Below are 19,304 nucleotides of genomic sequence, written 5' to 3'. Positions count from 1 at the left end.
CACAGGAAGAGTACTATTTAACTACACAAGAAAAATGGGGAAATGATTTGGTTTACCACATTTGTTTTATAACTAACGTTTAAAGAATATAACTAACCGACAGAATAAAAAACACTACTTTTCCTGAAATCCAGACATTTCTTACAAAATATACAAAACTTGAGAAATAAATAGCAGTAAATATATCCATGCAACTATTATGAGCCCATGAATATTCCCCTGAAGACCTGCTGATGGATTACAGAGATCAACACTGAGTGTTCATCGGCACTTCACTCAATTAGAAAGTGCTCTGAACACAAACGGTGACTCCGTGCCTTCTGAGTTTCTGTATCCGCATGCTGCAGTATCTCTGGGGGAGCAGCTCTGCTGAAGCCCCCTCTTTTCCTGCACCCCTTTGACCGTGATCCCAGGAAAGCGCGCCACACTCAGTAGGCACTCAGGGGACACATTCTTTGTAAGGGAATATTAATAATAGTAGCTAACAGCTCTATGGCATTCTTCGAGGTACTTCACAGATTCATTCTGTCCTTAAAGCAATCCCGAGCCAGGTACTACATTAATCCCAATACGCGTATGAGAAAACCAAGACCCAGAGAAACCAGGGACCTGAGCAGGTAAGCACTTGCTCAAAGGTAAGAAGTCCTTAGGATTAAACTGCATCTTTAGAATTCTAGCAAAGTTTTTAGCTGACTGGCTGAGAAAATAGACAATACACAAAATAACAAAAATGAGGATGATGAAAAAGCTACCATTTATTAAGCAGTGTACTATTCCCTAATTAAGGCAATCCCCTAAATACTCTTAAAAGTAGTATTATTTTCATTTCATACTTCAAAATAGAGGCAAAGAGAAAGTTCTTGTCTAAGACCACAGACCAGTAATCATCAGTGCCAAGATATGGGCCCAGCTTTGCACAGCAACTGGTAGACAGCTTTTTCCATCTCCTAGTGTTTCTCAAACTTCGGACACTTGCACACCACCTTCACAAATTTTGCCACATCTAACCTATTCTATTATGTACTTAATATTTCTGTTTTCAATGAAGGTAATTTTTTAAAAGCTAGTAAACTTATTTTAAAAGGAACTTTGGATCACTACATAAATGGAAAATAAGTATCACTTGAAATAAATAATAACCATAATAAAAAATTCAATGAAAACAAAATTATTCTTTAATTTTAGCCAAAGACTGAAGTCTGCTAAATATGCATGTGACCACCTCAAAGCCTACCTGTATTTATTAAGAGGGTAATCAGTGTCAGAAAGGGTGAAACTTAACAGCATCAAGCTGAGACTCTCTCCTTTGAAAAGCAACTAAAAGGGAGCAGCTCTCCCCACTGTGTGCTTCCATGTCTTGTTGGGGACACATCCCCCACTCTGGGCAACAGCAGGAGGCTGCCCAGCTGCAGCCCTGACTCCAGGAGGCAGCCATGCCTGTAGGCTCACAACCCGAACAGAGTGTTCCAAGGACTGGTCTGGTTGCTGGAATGAGCAGCACCACAGGAAAGCCTCATCAGAATGTTCTCTGCAGTACCCAGACAGTGTTCAAAGTACATACAGTCTAAAACGCATTCCCTGTTCTCGGGAACTTCCAACCTCACCGGAAACATAACACACACATTGAAAAGGTAAGCAGTGACAGGATCAGCCTGGAATCTTAAGGCTGTTGTCCTGAGCACAAATTTTGCCACCTGATGGAGCTGAATTTGAATCCCAGCTCATGCTGATCATGTAGCCTCTGGGAAGCTCCAGTTTCTCAGCTGTGAAATAGAAATACTAATACCTATCTCTGGGTTTAATTAAAAATCAAACATGTCACAAGCTCAAAGCCTTGTATACAGTAAGTGCTATATAATTGGTATTTGTTATTGTAAGAATTAACAAGGAGGTTACTATGGGTTGGAAATATTTTTGTTTTTGTTTTTGTTTTTTAAAAGGGCACTTGATTTGGATCTTGAAGAATGGATAGTTTTTTGGTAGGTGAAAACAACATGGGCATTTCAAATGGAGACGTCAGCAGGCCAAAGCCTGAAATACAGTGGTGGGGAGGGGGTAAACTGGGGGCTAGGCAGTGACAGCTCTAATTTCTGAAGAGTGTCAGATAATTTATTTTTTTTGATGTTAACTTTTTTTGTTAAAAAAGCAAATTTCAAAGAATATTATAAGTTATAGTTCCATAGTTTCAGTTATTTCCTTATTGTGAAATATATATACGAAAAGGTGATAACTTCCAAATCACAATTTAACAAGTAGCTACAGAACAAATTTCAAAGGATGCTATGGGTTACAGTTCCACCATTTCAATTCTTTCCTTCTAGCTATTCTAGTACCGCAGCAACTAAGGGAAAGAAAATATATATAGAGATATTGAGTATTCATAATTCTTTGTTAAATTCCATCTTGTCTGTTGCTAACCGTTTCTCTAATTTAATCACTTTCCCAATATTCAGGGATGTCTAGGCAGTGACCACCCTAACTTGTTCTTATAGAAAAGGGATGTCGACATTATAGGAAAGGGGGACACATCTGGCTGATGTTCTTGAAGAGGCTATTGCTGCTGGGTTTTGGGACTTAGCTGGCATAGGAGTTCTCTAAAGGATTTAAGTTTCTGAAGAACAAGCTTAGTGAATGAAACTTTTATAAAGCCTCAGATAGGGATATGGGTATTCTTTAGGGTTTTCAGGACTACTGTTAACTTGGGCTTATCACACTGTGGTTATTTGGCATATCTAGGTGAAGCTTACATAGAAGTAACCTCCAGGATAGCCTCTTGACTCTCTGAATTCTCTTAGCCACTAAAACCTTATTTTGTTGCCTTTCTTTTCTTCCTCTTGGTCAAAAAGGCATTCTCAATCCCTCGATGCCAGGGTCAGGCCATTCCCAGAATCCATGTCCTACATCGCCAGGAAGACTCATTCATCTGGGAGGTCCTGTACCACGTTGCGGGGAAGGGTGATGAACTTATTTGCAGAGTTAGGCTCAGAGAGAGAAAGTCCACATTTGAGCAACAAGAGCTTCTCTGAACGTGACTCCTAGGCATAATTATAGGTGGGCTTATCCTCCCTTTTACAACCATAAGTTTCATCTGAGCAAGACTCAAGATCAAGGGCTTGACTTATAAAGTAGGGGTTCCTAAATTCAAATAGCGTAAGTTATGTCCATGATAATCCATCCATATTTCACAGTTATCATCACTTGGTTGTACAATCCTCATCACTTTCAATTTGAAACAATTCTCATGACCCCAGATAATTTATTTTTAAAATCCACTTATGTGCTTTAGCAATTAAAAAAAAAAAGGCAGTTAGGATTTAGGACGCTACTGAAGTAGTTCAGCAATGAGTTGGTGGGACTTGGGATTAGAGTAACGCCAAGAGCAGAAAAGAATGGTTAGATGAGACCTTTCAAAGAAAGAATCTAAAGGACTTGGTAGGTGGGATATAAGGAAAGAAAGAGGCAAAGCTGGCTCTAAAAAAGAGAAAGAGACAGGACACTAAAGACATATTATTGCTTTAGCATCATGGTGAACTAAGGGAACAGATAATACCCACCAAGAAGTAACTCAGTGTCAGTTGCAAGGGAGGTGGTAAAACAGGATAAGACCTAGAAAGAGGTCACTGGATTTGGTAACTAGAATAAAAGTGAGCTTTAAGAATATCTTTTTTAAAAATAGTATATACGAAAGATTACTAAGGCTTAAGGAGAGAATAGGGAGGGTACAGACAGAAAAAAGAAATTTGCGTCATTTGTAATCTGGCAGTAAAGGAAAAGAAAAATAGGAAGGCAGCTGGATGGGTGTGCAAGGTCAAATGGACAATACAGGAAGCAAAAGGAGCACCGAGTAGGAAATAACCACGATACAAGAGAATTATAATACAGGAAGCAGAAAGGAACACCATGTAGGAAATAACTGTGATATGATAAAATTAGGAGCTGAGACAATTCTGGTTTTGCCGTTTGTTAGGTGTGAGAAACACTAAATTTGGATTACCTCCAGAATCAAGTCTCAGGAGAAACTGAAGAACTGCAGTTAGGGAAATAAATAATTTCTATCTCTAGAGGCTCAAAACTGTGGGCAATAAACGGAAACCTCACCACAGACTCCCCTCTACCAGCCACTAAACCTCCAGCTTTCTGCAGGCCAGCACAGGGCACAGAAGGCTCTTAACAAAGGTTTAGGATTGGCAATTTCTGCCATTCCTGGAAGACTAACGTGGACCAAGATAAGTGGTGCCATCTATAATAATGTTGACGTGTCAATGGCCTGTCTCGGGAATGTGCTGTCATTGTGTGGGCGCATGTGAGTGTGCGATCACCCTCGTCTTTAAACGGACTGCTCTGTGTTCTTCACTTGCAGATGGAAGTCAACAGAGGTTGTGCATGGCTGCATTTTACAAAAAAGTGTATGTCCCAATGGTAAGATACGCAGAGTCTATCATAATTTATGTCTTTAGTTGCAAATAAAAGCCTAGTTTTGTTTCTTTTTAAACTTCTCACAGTCACCCTGCTATAAAAAAGCAACAGGGGAAAAAAGGCTCTGAAAGGGAGGGGACTGGCAATGTTTGCCAGCAAGGCAGCAAAGACAGCGCTTGGAGAATTCCACGCTCTTTGTTCCTGTTCTTGTGGCCTCCTTCTCTTCTTTTCTCGCGCCCAGCATGCTGACTGGGTGGTCCTAGGCAGGAGAACTTCCAAGGCTGCAGGCCTCGCCACCCCCACTCTTTAACTCCCTGGGTAAGGAGCCAGAGTTCTTAACTCATCAACCCAAGCACGTCCATGAATGCAGAGCAACAGTCAGGCTAAGCACTGGCTTTCCCTAAAAAGTTGCCTATGTTTTCTAAACATCAATGATGTGCTTCTGCTGCTCTAGATGTCATGAGGTCATGCAAGAAAAGAAACCTGAATTTTTTTCACAAACTGCTCACAGTATCACTGGGATATAAATATACTAGAAGAGCAGCTAAGCAATGGCATAAATGAAGAAAAACCAATATGGTGAAAAACTCTTTAAAAGGATGGGTGGGGCAAATGAAAGTCTCAGAGTAGGGCTGAGGATGTTCAAATCATGACTTCCAAAGCCTACAGAAGCCAAGTGACAGTTTCAAAAAGAGGGGGAGGGTTTGCAGATGAGGAAAGTAACACGATGAAGAGGAACTGATAAAGAACAAGCAAACCATGTGAGAAACAGAAAACAGATCTGCTGGGTTGGAACATAAAGTCCATGTAAGGAAACTGTCAGAAACAAGATTGTGAGATGGAGAGCAACTGAGTGGACAACTTTTAAGTCTGGATAGGTGTGACTATTCAGATATTCAGATGTGATATGCTCTCTTGACCAACATGCATTTTATGAGAATGCTAGGCTTTCCTTCCAAAAGAGTTAACTAAATTAAACGAGACACTCCACTGACCTGTTTCCTAGATAGATTACTTATTCACCATTACTTGCTCACCATCAAGTTCAAGAATTATAATTATGTCTCCGAAGGGCAGCAAAACACATGTGAGTTTATTACCAAAGTGAGTCATAGTGTCTTTTTTTCTTATGAAATTAGGAGAACAGCCTTGAGATAACAGCGCCTTAGAGGAAAGTTATTAATATGCATGCTCACTATATCTGACTAGAGTCACCAGAACACTTCAAAGTATTAGCTAGCACACCCAGATTCTACTTGAAAGAACTGAACAATCTGTCTCAGAGGTTCCATATTGTTCATTGTTTGGAGTTTCTAAAGTGGTATGATAAAAATGAAGAGGCTAGGCTAGGAGCCACCAATATACTGATGAGGAGTAAAGTCCTGAAGCACCAACTAACCAGTCCAATATGTCTGGGGTGCCTGCCATGAACAAAGTGATATGAGGGAAAACAAGCAAAGAGAAGTTAAAACTTGCCCTCAACTTGCTCACAACCTATTAAGCAAACCATATACACACGAAGAGGAGGCAAAAAGCACAAGTTGTATACAAGTACAAACATCCAGAAGAGTACTGTAAGATGACAGAAGAAGGAGTGTGATCTGGGTGGGATGATTAGGGAAAGGAAAAAGAAGTAGTACTGTAGTATGTCAAACTAAAAAACCATGAGTGGTATTTAATATGAAAGTATTTGAACTATTATTTCCAAAACCTTCCTAATTCCATGGAAGACAATCCAACATTCTAGACAAGTTCTTTGATGATTCAGATTATTTACATTTTATGTCTGGGATAAAAATTATGAAGGAAACCAAAAGATTAATAAAAATGAGGGTGTTCACAAATATTTCAAAATAGAAAAGAACTCATCATGAGAACAACTTTCTCATTCTCTACTCTCTTTCACTTAACAAATCATCCCAGCTATCTTAATCATATTCATGGCATAAACTACCACCCACATGGTAAGGATAACCAAGTCATGTTCTTACGGAACTTTCTCTCAAGTTTCCATCCTCTACATCTGTCTAAGAAGACCCTCAAAAAAGTCAAATGGATGAATAAATGTTATCTAGATTTTCTAGAGGCAGTCTTGATTAACTCGGCTTTTTAACAGACAAGAATATTCTGCTTAACAGTCTACTAAAATGCCATTTGTCTGTAAGTTTTAAAGAAAAAGTTTTAAACATGGCTCCTTTATTTAATAAAACTATTAATCTACTTAGAAAACTACTGAAAATATTCAGTGGCATCCAAATAAATGTAGCAGAAAAACCTATTATAAGTCTTATTTACAAGAGTGTTCCAAGACACGCGCCTAAAAGACAATGGTAGAGAGAATCCGTTAGAACCATTCGATTCCAAGAGGAGTCACACAGTGCAGTTGACAACGATGCTATACTACCCAAGATGCAGTCCTCGATGTGGTCTCTAAGTGTCATATCATTTTAAAGAAGAAACTTGGGAATTTAAACAGAATATTTTAAAGGTATGTTACAGGGCAAAGGTATGCTCATGGAAGTGGGAGACAAGTATTAACCATGTAATATTTAGAAAGTAGAGCACAGTGATCAAGAGCAGGACTACTCAAATCCCAGCTCTATCACTTACAGCTGTGTGACCCTGGACAAGTTACTTACCCAACCTGTGCTTTAGTGTCTTTGTTTTTAAAATAGGGATGAACTAGACCAAGTTCACAGCATTGAGAGTTAAATTAACATACATAAAGCGCTGCAAACAGTACCTTGGCATGCAGCAGAGTCTACATCAGTATTTATTATTACTATTATTATTTGAATTGGTTAGCAATATGTATTAAGATTAGGGATAAGCAAACAAACTTTTGGAAACAATGATAAATTCATGTTCACATTCATTCAACAAATGTTAACTACCTACAAATGTGCCAGGGTTACAGCTGTGATGCAGGCAGGCACAGGGACTCCTGCTAGATTCTTGGAGCTTAGGGGAAAAGATTAAGTTTTCCAGGAGGGTGGAAATCATGTCTCTTTCAGTTACCTCAGCATATCCAGGGTCCAGAACCTGGTACAAAGTAGGTGTTTAATAGAGTTTGCTGAATTAATGAATGATGTAATTATAAAACATTAAATAGGAAAAAATGGTGAAAGAGGAATATATGGTGCACAGAATTCAATAAAATTATCCCTAAAGAAATGATACAATAAGGCTAGGGGATAATAGACCCTCAGGGAATTTGTTCACAAACCTTCAAGAATCCACCAATTTTGAGTATCAGAAGCGAATTCATTTTCTAATTAACAAATTGGGGATAACAATACCTGGTGGGTTTGTTACAAGGATTAAATAAGACCTGGTGTTAAATGAGACCCACCAAAGCTGCCAAGACATGCCGATGGCAAGGCGCAGACTAGCCGCTCGAGCTTTCCAAGGCTCACTTCCCAGCTAAATGCAATTACCATGTGTCCAAAGCTTTGAGGGTCGCTTGCAAATAGCTGAAGCCTCTTACATTAAATGTGCAAGTACCTTTTGGGTTTAACATCCAAGGTTCAACTATTTGGAATTTAACCTCTGAAGCTCAACTCTTTGGAGGCCGGATTAATTTCAAGCGAGAGATGTACTTCCACATTCTCCTTGCCTTCCTAAGTCTCAAGAAAGTTTCAGAAAAATTCTAAGGTCTTAAGTGAGAAGACAAAACTAAATCCGTGCAACAAAGTATGACTGACCACTTACTCCGAAAAGACATTTCAAATACAAGGTTAAGTGTGCAGCTCTCAGTTTTACTGAATGGCCTCATTCAGGAGCCAGCAGGTCTGCAGCAAGCCTCTCTAAGCTTCAAAACGCCCATAAACCTGGTTGCCAGACGAACTGAAGGTGGCATCTCACTTAGCTCATCTCAAATTCAGCACATCGTCTTCCCACAAAACCAGCCCCTACCCCTCCTCCCTTCTTTATTTCTGTCAATGGCAGCACTATTCTGTAGACTCAAAACCTCAGAATCACCCTTTGATTCTTTTGGCAGTAAACTTCACTTCAGAAGGACAAACCCTCAAATTAAGTACACAGTAAAAGAGCAAAACAAAAGGCATTACCAACAGGATCAAAGGATTTGGGGCAGCATTATTAGATTCTCTCCCCAAAAAGCAAAATTCTAATGCCAGGTTTGAAGAACAATGGAGGGTTTTTACTACTAAGAAAACCAAAAAATTGGAGATTTTTTCTACTACGAAAGACCCTCTTAGGTGCTGAATTTTCTCATCAGATGGCCTTCGAACAACCAGGCACTGTACTAGGTGTCCACACATTTTACCTCGGCTTGTTAACAAGAAATCTTTGGAAATGGTATCGTCCTCGGTCTGCGGATGGGGGCAGGGTGTCTTGGGGAGGTGACATGACTTGCCCAGGACAAGAGTGTTAATGAACACCCAGTGAAGATTCAAATCTAGAATGGCCACATTCCAAAGTATACACTACTTTGACTCTACTCAATGCTTGCTGACAAAGAAAATTATAAGGGGCTTGTAGTTAAACACTTTTTTATGGAAGAGAATGAAGCACTTTGGGAAAATATGAATTCTTCCAAATTGCCCATTAATAAGACACAATACCAACAAACTCTCCGTTAGCCAAACCTCTGATCCTTCTAGTCACATATGAGACATCAATAAAAACCAGTAAATAAGTCTTGGAAGGTTTCTGGATAATTTCTTTTTTTCAAGGATAGAGATATTTCTGTTTCCACATAAAACATTTTACATGAGCCATGGACAACAAGAAACAACAGTTACCCTTAGATCAGCACCTTTGTAACTACTTTTAACCCAAAGGAGCATATTGATGTAATTGTGGGATTAGGCCAAAGATTGATCCACTTATACAAACTCGGACTGAATGCAACGGTTTAGAGATACAAGGATACCAAATCAGTCCCTCTAAGTAACATAAGAAGCTTTCAGTCTGCAAAAAGATTTACGATAGGGACAGTGATTATTCCAAAGTACATGAACACCTCAATGTAGTCCTATAGATTGAAATGACTATTTCATTAAAATTATTCGTATTTGTAGGGCACAACTATTTTAAACTCAGATTATTTTTAAGGTGTTACATTTCTGTGATTTTCCAGAAAATTAAGGTATCTGAGTTAAGTGTGTATAAATTCAGCATACCAGCCAAAGTCAACAGATAAAAATTTTCTCCATTCTCAGAGTATTTTTAACGCTTTCTAAATCTAATAAAATATTGTACTTAGAAAATAAGTTAATAAAGCACGCAAAGCAGTGCCTGCCAAACAGAAAACAGTGAATGAATGTTGGCCAGAATTATTATTTCAATATTGACACTTCACGTAAATATAAATACTCCATTGTAACAAATCTTCATATGGCAATTATCTCCTCCACACACGAAGTCTGTCAGTCCACCACCTTTCATATGAAGTTCAGAACAAAGTCCCTTACCAACTGCCAGAAAATATTACAGTAAGTTACACTGAGGTCTGAGAATTAAAATCGTCTTATATGAGCAGTCCAGAGTCTTTTCTTCTCCAATGCACTCACCTTCACATTCTCCAAATGATTATTTCATGCATTCCCCTCACCTCCCACACTGTTAAATTCTTTTACAGCTTTGAGGTATAGTTTAAACACCACAAAATTCAACTATTAAACAAGTCAATGATTTTTAGTAAATTTATAACATTTTGCACCAGTGTTAGAATTTTCAATCACTCCAAATATTTTCCTCCAACCTGTTTCCACTCACTCCCAACTCCTACCCCAGGCCCAGGCAACCAATGATCTGCTTTCTGTCTGTTTAAATTTGTCTTTTCTAGGCATTTCATGTAAATGGAATCACTTAATGTGCACTCTTTTGCATTTAGCTTCTGTAACATAGCAAATTTTTGACATTCACCTATGTTGTAGCATTTATTAGTAGTTCATTTCTTTATACTGTAGAATACATTATATGGATATACCATATTTTGTTTATCCATACATCATTTGATGGACATTTGGATTGCTTTCCAGTACTTGACTACTATGAATAGTGCTGCTAACAAACATTTACATAACAATTCTTTGAGTGTTCATGTGTTTTCATTTCTCTTGGGTAAATTCCTAAGAGTGGAATAACTGGTTTGTATGGTAAGCTTATGTTTAACTTTTTGAGAAACTGCCAAATAATGTTCCAAAGGGGCTGTTACCATTTACATTACCAACAGCAAGCTATAAAGGTTCCAGTTACTCCACGATACCAACACTTGTTATTGTCTCTTTTTAATTACAGCCATTCTAATGAGAGAGTGATAAGATCGTACGCTCTAATTTGCAGATTACTAACAAGCATTTTTTCCTGTGCTTATTGGCCATTCATATTATCTTTGGTGAGTATCAAAGTTTGTAGCCCATTTTTTAATGGTTTCTTTTTTTCTTATTACTGAGTTGAAAGATTCTTTATATATTCTAGATTAAAGACCTCTACCATCTATGTATTATGCAAGAATTTTCCTCCAGCCTATGGCTTAGCTTTCGACTTTCTTGAAGATGTCTTTTGAAGTATGAAGGTTCTAAAATTTTAATGAAATGCAATTTATCATTTTTTTCCTTTTATGGCTCATACGTTTGGTGTCATGTCTAAGAAGTCTACCTAACTCAAGGTCTCAAAGATTTTTTACTATGTTATCATCTGGCAGTTTTATAGTTACAGGCTTTACAATTAAGTCTGTGATCCTTTTTGCAATAATTTTTGTGTATGCTATGAAGTATATACAACAATATGTGAGTTGAATTTCTTTTGTTTGTTTGTTTTTTACATATGATTATCCAATTGTTCCAGCATCATTTGTTGACTAGATTATCCTTTCCCCATTGAACCATCCTGGAACTTTTTCAAAAGTCAATTGAGCATAAATGTAAAGGCTTATTTCTGGATTCTCAATTCTATTCCATTGATCTATGTGCTTATCCTTAGGCCAGTCACACTGTCTGGATTACCTGTAGCATTATAAGAATTTTTAAAATTGGATAAGTCTTCCAATATTTTTTTTCCAAAACTGTTTTGGCTATTCTAGGTCTTTAGGTTTCCTTTTCAATTTTTGGATCGGCTTCGTAATTTCTATAAAAAAGCCTACTGGGATTTTGTATGATCAATTTAAGGGAAGCTGCCATCTGAACAACAGTGAATCTGCCAATCCATGAACACAGACTGTCTCTCCATTTATTTAAATCTTCATTCATTTCTCTCAGTATGTTCTGTAGTTTTCTGCATAAAAACCTTGGTACTTTTTTATTAAATTTATTCCTAAGTATTTTATTCCTTTGATGCTACTGTGAATGCATTTTTTTCTTAATTTCATGTTCAGACTGTCTATTATTACTAAACTATTAGTCTTGCCTCAGTTTGTACAGAAAATAGAAGCCATTAGGCTAGAACCTCCTCATTTCCTCCCTACAAATCTATACGCCTGCCTCTTGACTTATGTTCTTCCTTCCCCCTCCTGTCAAAGGCTTGTCCCTCTGTGTAGCCAGAATCCTGGTCACTCTTGAATTCTCAGGAATTTCTCTCTTTGTCCTCCCTCCCTCTCTCCCTTATCAAGCCAAACAATTAAAATCATGCTACAGCATGTCTCATACTCAAAAAATGAACAAAAGACTTTATCCCCCATAGACCTCCAGCTTGTATTCCACATTTGTTTCCATTCATAGGTAAATTTCTTTAAAAAGCTATTTCTACATTTTATTTCTAGTTCTTCAGCCACCATTCACCCCTCAAGTCACTCAAATCTGGATTCCTTCTCTACCAGTCGATGAAACTGGCTCATCAAAGCCACTGATGACCCCTAGGATGGCAAGTCCAATGTCCATGCTTCTGACAACATGTTCTCAAGCTCTCAGCCAAACTCAATGTAGCTGACTATCCTTTCTCTGAAACACTTGCATCACTTGGCATCGTGATGTGATTCCAAGTTTCCCTCAAACCAATCTGGCTGTCTTTCTTAGCCTCCTTCCCAAAGGCCCTCCTGTTTGCCCAACTTCGAAATGTTCAGCATTCCTGAGGGTTCCATTTCCAGCCAACCCTGTTTTCTTTTCTATGGTCCTTTTCACAGTGATATCATCTATTTTCATGGCTTTAAATATCACTAATGCACTGACAACCCCCAAATTGACATCTCCAAGCCAAATATCTCTAAGCTTCTCAAAATTTGTTGATCCTCTGTGGAGGAGGCCTACTTAATATCTTCCTTTGACTATATCATGGGCTTCTGAGAACTTAAGATGTGCCAAAGAGAGCTCCCAAATTCATCATCACATCTTTACCAAAATAAAACTAACAAAAACGAAAAAATCCATTCCTCTCCCAGCCATCCAACGATGGCAAATTCCAGTAACATCCTTGAGTTTTCCCTCTTCCTTAAATTATATTCCATCGCCAATCCATCCCACTTCTACAATCTACAACCTAAAAATTTCTCAAATATGTCCACTTCTCTCCATCCTACTGCCACATCATTAATCCAAACCATTTTCATCTCCAGTCTGGACCTGTGCATGCAGTAAACATGATGCTACAGGAAAACCATTAACTGTGACTTCTTTCACAAACATTATGACATGTTTTCAACTGTGTACAGGAAAGTATCTGATTAAATTAAGATTAATTCTGTAGTTTATTACAAGTATTTTAGTGATTCCAAAAATCATAAATGAAAAGTTACTATTTCAGAACAAACTTGACATTTATTTTTAAGTTTACAACTTTCAATACATAAAGTATCACTATACACTGACAACCTCCAAATTGACATCTGCTTCCCTATTTTAAACTTATCACTAATGAATAGACTTTACAATTGAATTGAACAAGTTCCAAGAGAAAGACATAATGGTTTATGTTTCATGGTTATTCCTTTTCCCCATTAAATGTATGTGTAAATTCAAATACTCTATCAAGGTATTGCTCAACACAAATGATCTAAGATTTTTCAGCTTCATTAACTGAGTATGTTACCTATAATCTTGAATAACAGAACACTCAGTACTAGAACCTCTTATCAAACAATTAAGCATTCAAAGACTATATGAAATCTGAAGACATTTCCCAAAATAGAGGCTTTAAGTAAAAGCCAAGAAATATACTGATTAGTGAAGTAAATATTAAAACTTCCCTAATTTTAAAAGATAAATAGCTTCAGGAAAAGGTGATTTTTAAGCCACAGCACATCTTGCTCAGCAGACAACAAAATCTGTAAGAACTATGGACAACTCAAAAACAGACTGATTGAATTTTATTCCTCTTGTTGCTCTCCAACCACATACACAGTGAAAGTAAGAAAGAGCTGGGAGGTGGCAAGGAATAATGGAAAGGGAGAAAACACACAACTCACTAGTTAGTTATTTAACCTCTCTGCCTATCAAGTTCCTAGTTAACAAACAAGAACAGCACCCACTTCACAGGGTCGTTGCAAGTAGCCAACAAGTTTCTGCATGAGTACGGGTCGCCCAGTAGAAGGAACATGATAGGCACTCAATAATGCCAGCTCCTTCCCTCCTTCAGTTCTGGGTCCCCTGTTCTTTGTTCTCTACACTCATCCCCCAAGATGATTCAGCCTTCTCAAGACTTTTATCACCAGATGCTGAAAAGAACAAACTTGATCAAGGGCCTGATGTACCTGTGTGTGCCCAATGTGTGAGGCACTGTGAGAGAAAGTGACTCTGGAGTCACCTGCCCCCAAGATACTTGGGTGAGGAATCCACCCCAAACACCTGAACTGTAAGGACTGGCATTCAGGAAGGACGAATCAGCGGGACTAATTCTGTCTCCATCCATTTCCAATCTTCTACTGGAGATGTGCACTGCCATCTCAAAATGCCTGAAATTAAATTCAGAACGAGCTCTTAAAAAAAAAACCACAAAACAGTAGTTCTTCTCTCCTGCCTCTTGGCTCATCATAGGTGGCATCTAACAGAGTATTATCCTTGCCCTATACCTTTCTGGCCCAAAGATCATCAGTTGACCCAAACCTATCACGTCTACCTTCATAATCTTATCTCCACTCTATCTTGTAGCCCCACCTTCTGCCCCACTGCCTCCACAAAAATCCAGGCCAGGGATTCTCGGGATTCTCAGTCTTCTCACTGCTGACATTTTTGGTTGGACAGTCCTTTGCTGTGGTGGATGGCCTGTACATTGCAGGATGTTTAGCAACATCTCTGGCCTCTACCCACTAGATGCCAGCAGCATTGCCCCCCAAGTTATGGCAACCAAAAACGTCTCCAGACATTGCCAAATGCCCTCCTAAGGGGAAAAATTGCTCTCTTCCTCACCTTTCCCCCACCCCTGACACTTGAGTACCACCGGCCCAGTTCCTTACCACTGTGTAGCTGAGATACACAATCATCCCACTTTGTCTGCAGCTTCTTCCCTCTCATTCCTGTTGCACTGAGAAATGCTTCCGACAGCACTGCCTCTATGAGTCATTTCTCTCCCTGTTACCTTCACAATCAAAGGTCTCCACCCAGCCTTGATAATCCGGCCTCAATCTACTGACTCAATTAAACATTATACCACAAAGCACCTCACATAGTGGCTACCCAGCAGTCCTTCAATAACATATACCTGTTCATCCAGCTTCTCTTTTTCTATCTAGCTGTCACACTGGTTTGGACAGCCATCAACTGGTAACCATTCCAGGCCACTGCAAGAGCCTCCTTCCCTAGCCTCTAATTTCTCCCCTACATAAAGTCAAAAATTACCAGTGGGTCCCACCATATACTGAAATACGAAATCTTCAGCCTGTTCTTTAGACTTCATAATATGGTCTCCTTCTAACTCTGTTTTCCATTATTCCCAATACATTCTCTAGGTTTGGCAAAACCGGACCATACCCCGGTCCTTGAAAAGGTTCCTGTACTTTCCACTGGGGGTCACGTTTTTTCTTCTGCCTGGAAGTCCTCTAATCACTTTCCGTCCCAACACCCTTCAGGGAATTAAGCCCATATTGCCCCTGTGTCTCCCATTTCTATGTTGGAGGCCAATTTTTAAGTAAATTGCTTTCAAGACATCCAGACTCCTATTTAGTATATAATACTGTCAGAATTCTGCTTTAAGTAGTTCCTACAGCTTCCATCTTGTAATTGAATCCTGAATATTTATGCTATTTAAGCTCTCTATAAAACAAGGCAATGGAAATATCTGAATGTTAAGAAAATTAAGCAAAGACATGAAAATTAGCTTGGATTTGATTAAGTCTATTTCAAGAAAAACCTAATTAATGCTAATTTATCTAGTCTAAAAAATACATTTAAAGTACTATCAACTTTAAATGTATTTAAAAGACTAAAGAAACAAACCCAAACAGAACATGGGAAGTTTCTCCTTAATCTTGATTCCTATGGAATTTTTTTGTTAGTTCTACAAAAAGTTTGGTATTCTTAATGAGCTTGTTCTGACCAGACTCTGTAAGTCTAACTCCAAAGCCGTGTGAGGAGAAGGGTACAGTACTCCACCCTACCACCACCATTCTTTAGCAGGAGACAGCAAACTGCAGGACCTGTTTTGCATGTTGCTGAGCTAAGAATGATTTTTGTGTTTTTAGAGGGTTGCAAAACAACCAAACAGAGAATATATGTCAGAGATTGTATGTGGCCAGCAAAGCTGAAAATATTTACTATTTGGTCCTTTTTAGCAAAAGTTTGCTGACCTTTGGGCCGCAATGAATTTGGGACTACTAGCTGTACTTCACTGATAACACAACCAGCTTTTCCTCCCAGGGTTTTAAAAAAAGAACGTAAAACATGCAAGATTATGTAGGAAGACAGAGCTCATTCAACTCAGCCTCAGTTTATGCACAGGTAACTACTACAGCAGAGGCTTGTGGGTGGACATTTTGACATCTTTATACCTCACAGACTTTTCCTTAGAGGGAACTGGACTCAGTTCTGCAGCTGAGCACACTGAGGCTTGGAGAGTGAAAGGGCCTGGCCCACAGTCACGCTGCTAGCTCACAGCAGAGCAGGGAAAAGAACCCAGAATCCAAAGCTCCCGGTCCAGTGCTCTCTGCAGAACACTACACCATATCTATGCATTTGGCTTTACGTTTTGGAGATTTTGATAACTGTCTTGAATCAACATAAAGATGAAAGCTAACAACCTGTTCCTGATATGCTGCTTAGACAGACTCTTACTAGCAGCTATGAATCATTAAACAGAATAGCAATAATGCTCACCACAGAAAGAAGATAAGAACTTCTAGGAAGCCTTCTATTTTAAAAAACGGATACGATAAAGAAGGCTTAAAACTTATTTTACTTGCCCCTCTGGGCCTTTATAGGTTGAGGCAAATATATTTACATTCCACTTTGATCTGTTCAGTATTTGGTACCCAACCCAAATGCAGAAGTTACACCAAATGTTACTGAATGCCAATCAAAAGACACTGTCTAGTTCATTCTGTAGATAATTACAAGTTCTTTTCACATCTACATGCAAACTATTAGCTAGAAGTTCACGCTTTAAATCTTTCCTAAGATTTTAGCTTCCTTTAAGCTGATTCTTTGATTCTTGAATCTATAAAACCCACTTTATCACCTCTGTTCAGTAATTCAAGAATTAAAACATTCGATCATATTATGCTGATCATATTATACTGATAACTTTACTATTGTGCAGGATCAAAAGAACTCTGTAAACACTAGGATCTCAAAGATGAGATCCCAAGGGCCTTCATCTGAAGTTGCTCTCCCAGTGGCCCAAAATTCAGATCTTGAGGACAGCGAAGAGAGTCAGCATTTAGGCTCTTCGGGGATAATATACAGCCCCACCCCCACCCCCACTCCCACCCCCCTCACACCATATTTTTGCACCTGAGTTTTGTCCTCTAGGAGCGACCCACCGCCACCATCCCAGTGCGAGTCCCCTGGCCGGGCACCTGCGGCCACTAGCCCGCAGGGTGGGAGCCGGGAGGCCCTGTCCACCGCCGGCCCTCGGCCAGCGGCGCCCCTGTGCTCCTGGCCCTCGGCGGCCAGCTCCGGGCGCAGCGTTACCTGCGGGACCACGTCGTTGGGCAGCTGCGCGGCCCGGAACAGCTCGAGCACGCGCCCGTTGGCCGCCACCTTCTGGGTGCTCTCGATGTCGCAGTAGGAGAAGAGATCCAAGTAGTATTTCTGCTCCGCATCGCTCAGCGTCAAGCCTTCCATGTTCGCGCCGGCTCAAGGCCGCCGCCCGCCCGCATGCACCGCCGGCCCGGGGCTGCGCGCGGCCTCCTCCCCGCAGCGAGCTGCCGGGAGGGGAGGTCCGGGAGGGGGAACCCGGGCGGGGGGCCCGGAGGGGCCGGGGCAGAGGAGGGGAGGGGGCCCGAGGGCGAGAGGGGGGCGCGGCCGGGCTCGGCGGCCGCGGGGCGCGCGCGGCTTCAGTGGCCCGGTGCCCGCTCCGCCGCGGGTTCGAGTCTGCCCGGCCCCCTCCGCGCCGCCTCGGCTTCCCCGGCCGCCCGCGGCCCCCGAGCGCCGGCGCTTGCCCGGAAAGTTGCGGGGCGGCGAGGCTAAAGTTTCGGGAACGCGGGGCTGAGCGCGACGGCCGCCCCGCCTCCCTCCGCCGCCATTTAGCGCCCGCCAGGCCCCGACGCCCGCCCGGCTCTGACAGGCCGCCCAGACCCGGATGTGAGGCCGCGGAGAGCGCGGGCGAGAGCGACCCGCCGGCGCGGCCCGGAGAGGCGCAGCGCCCTCTGGCGCCCGGAGCGCGGCCACCTCCGAGCGGCCCGAGCGTGCGCCGCGGGCCGGGTGAAGCGGCCGGCGCGCAGGTTGTCCTCGCTGCCTCCGCGGGCGCCTGACGGCTCAGGTGTTCCCGAGGACAAATCCTCCGCGCCCGCAGCTGCTCTGAGAGCCCGTGCGCGGCATGGACGCCGTCATCATGCAGACGCCAGCGCTGGGACTCAGCACCCCCTCTGGGTTCCAGGCCATGCTTACCTGGCGTTGTGGTTGAACTGTGTCCCCCCAAAAGATATGTTCAAGCCCTAGCCCCCGGGACCGGGGAAGGTGGCTTTATCCGGGAATAGGGTCCCTGCGGATGTGATCGCGGTAGGTGAGGTCCTCCTGAGAGCCCTCAGCCCAGCGCGAGGGGCCCGCCTGAAACTGACCGCTGCCTGGCTCCTCTCGCGTCATTCGGAGGACTTCCCGAACACCTGGTCGAAATTAGCCCCTCCCTGTCTTCTATCCCCTCGTCCGAAATATTCGTATTTATTTTTCCTCATGGCACTTTTATATGTGTGTTTACACTACAATTCTTAATAGTCAATAGTTACTAAGTACTCACAATATTTCTGGCACTATTCTAAATACATTAATTACACTATTAACCATGACAACTCCATGAAGTAGGTACTATTAGTATTTTCGTTTGACAAATTAGGAAACTGAGGCACAGATGGGTTAAATAACATAAATCCTGTTGTTATTCAGTGTCTGGATCTGAGATTCAAAACCCAGGCATTCTCAACTCCCAAATCACTACCCTATACTGCCTTTCTGACTTGCATATTAAGTCCCCAGCCACCACTCCTTATTTACCCTCCCTCCGTCCCCCACCCCACCATGAGTTTCCCTGAAAAGACGCTCCATGAGGGCAGGGGCCTCCTCCATCTTTTCACTGCTGTAGGTCCAAGGCCAGTATCTGGCACATGGTGCACATCAGTAAGTATCTGTTGAATGAGTGAATGAACAAATGAATGAGTGAACTTCCACATTGATGTGATGAGCCAGTCCATATCCTAATCTCCTCGTTTGGCTCCTTTAACTCCAGGAAACTTCAGCTCCAAACCTCCTTAGCAAGTCAAAGTAATGACAGGATCGCTTCACTTCCAAATTCTGGAATTTTGAAATTTCTGGAATTCTGAAATTTCCTTCTCAGTTCATAAT

At 41.2% G+C, this 19,304-nt stretch overlaps 1 protein-coding gene across 4 annotated transcripts in view; it reads right to left on the bottom strand.

Moving 5' to 3' along the window:
• Window positions 1–18,040, bottom strand: part of REPS1 (RALBP1 associated Eps domain containing 1) — an 86,829-nt gene extending 68,789 nt beyond the window's left edge. For 2 of the 4 annotated variants that reach the window (XM_037844210.1, XM_037844211.1), the window contains exon 1: window positions 17,439–18,040. In XM_037844210.1, the coding sequence (XP_037700138.1) occupies window positions 17,439–17,591 (153 nt within the window). In that variant the 5' untranslated portion in view covers window positions 17,592–18,040. The remainder of the gene's footprint in view (window positions 1–17,438) is intronic. The other 2 variants (XM_037844208.1, XM_037844212.1) reach the window with 1 other exon arrangement.
• Window positions 18,041–19,304: the final 1,264 nt, after the last annotated feature.

The sequence above is a fragment of the Choloepus didactylus genome, chromosome 7, assembly GCF_015220235.1.
Source record: "Choloepus didactylus isolate mChoDid1 chromosome 7, mChoDid1.pri, whole genome shotgun sequence".
Lineage (NCBI taxonomy): Eukaryota > Metazoa > Chordata > Mammalia > Pilosa > Megalonychidae > Choloepus > Choloepus didactylus.
The sequence above is the reverse complement of the archived record's forward strand: the minus strand, read 5'-3'. Positions and strand labels throughout refer to the sequence as shown.